This window comes from Cyprinodon variegatus, unplaced genomic scaffold (assembly GCF_000732505.1).
Source record: "Cyprinodon variegatus isolate N-32 unplaced genomic scaffold, C_variegatus-1.0 Scaffold1111, whole genome shotgun sequence".
NCBI lineage: Eukaryota > Metazoa > Chordata > Actinopteri > Cyprinodontiformes > Cyprinodontidae > Cyprinodon > Cyprinodon variegatus.
In genome coordinates, this window is record NW_015151564.1 from 79,025 (window position 1) to 81,652 (window position 2,628).

At 44.3% G+C, this 2,628-nt stretch overlaps 1 protein-coding gene across 1 annotated transcript in view; it reads left to right on the plus strand.

Annotated features, from left to right (window-relative positions):
• The first annotated feature begins 1,828 nt into the window (after positions 1-1,828).
• Positions 1,829-2,628, plus strand: part of LOC107101539 (GTPase IMAP family member 8-like) — a 28,321-nt gene continuing 27,521 nt past the window's right edge. Inside the window, exons 1-3 of the mRNA XM_015400489.1 lie at positions 1,829-1,877; positions 1,960-2,102; positions 2,156-2,371. Of these exons, the coding sequence (XP_015255975.1) occupies positions 1,829-1,877; positions 1,960-2,102; positions 2,156-2,371 (408 nt within the window). The remainder of the gene's footprint in view (positions 1,878-1,959; positions 2,103-2,155; positions 2,372-2,628) is intronic.

A 2,628-nucleotide genomic window follows, 5' to 3' on the forward strand; every position in this document is an offset into this window, starting at 1 on the left:
AATATTTGAAATCACCCAAAGCCTTCCACAGGTAAACATATGTTGTCATTTGTAGGAATGGCACATTTTAGCAAGAACTATATCCCAGATTATTGAGCTGTTTTAGCTCCTATGAGGAAACACATTACTAATGCAGGTAGTGCACATTTGAATGCTCCACTGATGAGGACAGCAGAAGCCAAAGAAGCTGTTAAATGCTTGAAACAATTGTTAAATCAGGCTTCTGTGTTGGCCTCTGCAGACTAAGGGAGGATGTTTTTATCTGGATGTGAAGTACATTGACAGGGATCTTAGTTCTGTTTTATGGTTAATGGGAATTTTAGGGAGGAAGGTTTTATGTTACTATAGTGCAAATTGAGAGTTTGAAAAGGGACAACAATCTTGCACCAGAGCTCTGTGTGCAATTTCTAAAATTGTGATGATCTGGTGCTGATGACAAGCTTAATTGACCATTTCATTCACCTGTCCAATTCTGCCCAGTTTTCTCATCACTGCTCATCTGATTTACCTGTTCCAGCTTCTATTTAAACTGCTTGCTCCAAGTCATCAGTGTCAGATTACTCTCGAGCCCTCTGTGAGAGTTTTTCTAGCCTTAATTCTTGTGTTCTGATTGCCTGATCCTGACCTGTTTTTGTCTTCAGACCTTTGAGCCTGCCTTCCCCTGTTCTGATCTGTTTGCCTGACCTGTCTTTGGAATCCTGTTGGATTCCGCCTCCTGACTTTGCCCTCTGGATTATCCTGTCTTCCATCATCCGCTCTGATCTGGTCTCCTGTCAGTTCTGTCTCCTTCAAGGCTTCATTGTCTGTAACTCTCTTTGCAGCAACCACCGTGTATTGTCAGCCAAGCGGCTGATATGAACCTCGTTCTCTGGGCATAGACTGTAATATAAACAGGTTAGTGACTCAGGTGGTCAGATTATCCTCCATCAAGTTTTCATGGTCACTAACCTGTGTTTCCTCCATTCAGAGTTACCTGCCTCAGACTCTTTAGCCGCTGCTGCAGATCCACAAACCGTCAGTGTTTTACTTAATGCTTTTTGAAGTGGCTGTCTGTCTGGCCTGAATACTGGGTCCCTCTGTTCTCACTTTTGAGAAAAGTTATTAAAAGGACAGGTCATATTACCCGATTCCAGAAAATCACTGTGCATACATCTAATGGAGTAACTAGCTAAATTTCTTGCAAGAATTTCCCTCTTGGTCACAGTAGGACTAATAAATTATAGGGGAATATTGTTACACCCCACAGTTAATTATGCTCCTACAGTGCCTAGTTAAATCCCTTATGAATGTGAACCTTTGGCAGCAGAGAAGATTAATGTTTTCCCAAATGTTTTAAAAGAACCCCTTCAACATGCTATAGCTATGCTATCCCAGGACAGGGAGTTGTTAATTCATATGCTGTGGTCATTTCTCCTCCTCCTCCTTCTGCACATTTGGCCGAAATATTTTCTGTAACTAGAGTCTGTGAGCTTTACGAAGACCAGAGCATCAAGATGTNTCTCCTCCTCCTCCTTCTGCACATTTGGCCGAAATATTTTCTGTAACTAGAGTCTGTGAGCTTTACGAAGACCAGAGCATCAAGATGTATACTGATTGTGTTTATATAGTCAAAGCTGTTCATGTAGATTTGGCACATTGGATTCAAACTGACTTTCTCACTACAACAGTTGAACAGGTAAACCCTTTGTCTCAATTGGTTAAGTTCAAAGAGGCTTCAACTAAGCCAAATAAGGCATTCATGATCAAATGCTCTGGTCAACACTCTGGTACAGGAACAGTTAATTTTGGGAATAATGCTGCAGGTGCAGCAGCTAAAGAATTAGCTGTCATGGTTCTGAGCACCCCTGAGGACACTCTGTGCTGTCCCAAGACCTCAAGTAATGCAGCCTGTTCGTGGGTCTGAAGTCGCACCGCCTGTTTGTGGGTCTCATGCTGTGCCACCTCTTTGTGGTTCTCAAGCTGCATCGACTCACCATAGTCTACTGGTGCCACAGTCGGAGGTCCCCAAGGTTCCTGCAGAGATGCTGATCTCCAAGGCTCCTGCTGTGGAAACGGGGGCCTACAAGGCTCTTGCTGCGGAGACGCAGGCGTTCAAGGCTTCTGTTGCTGAGCACTAGCTTCCAAAGTTCTTGATACTGAGACGCCGGCCTCTAAGGTTCCTGCCGCTGAGACGCCGGCCTACCGACCATCTTCCAGTGCCTCTCCTTTTTCAGCCGACCTCACGGCCATCCTCCAGAGGTTCTCCTTCTCCGCCGGCCTACCGGCCATCCTTCAGAGTCTCTCCTTCACCTTCAACGTCAGCCTCCCAGCAGACATCCGGAGGCTTCACTATGTTTCCGGCCTCACAGCCAGCCTCTGGCCTCCAGAGACCGTTCCTCGCCTCAACATTTATTTATTTTTATTTTTTTTGAGTTTGCAGTTATTTTACATCATTCTGTTTTGTTGGTCATTGGTTTCTTCTACATTTTGTGTTATATCTTAGCAGTGTTGCATTTTTTGAGTCACTCTCTGTTGCTCCCAGAACCAGTCTCCTTTCCCCTAGCTTTGTTCTGTTTACTCCTATCCAGAATTCAAAGCAAACAGACAGGTGAATTTCTCAAACACGTTTATTAAAAATGAAGAAACCTC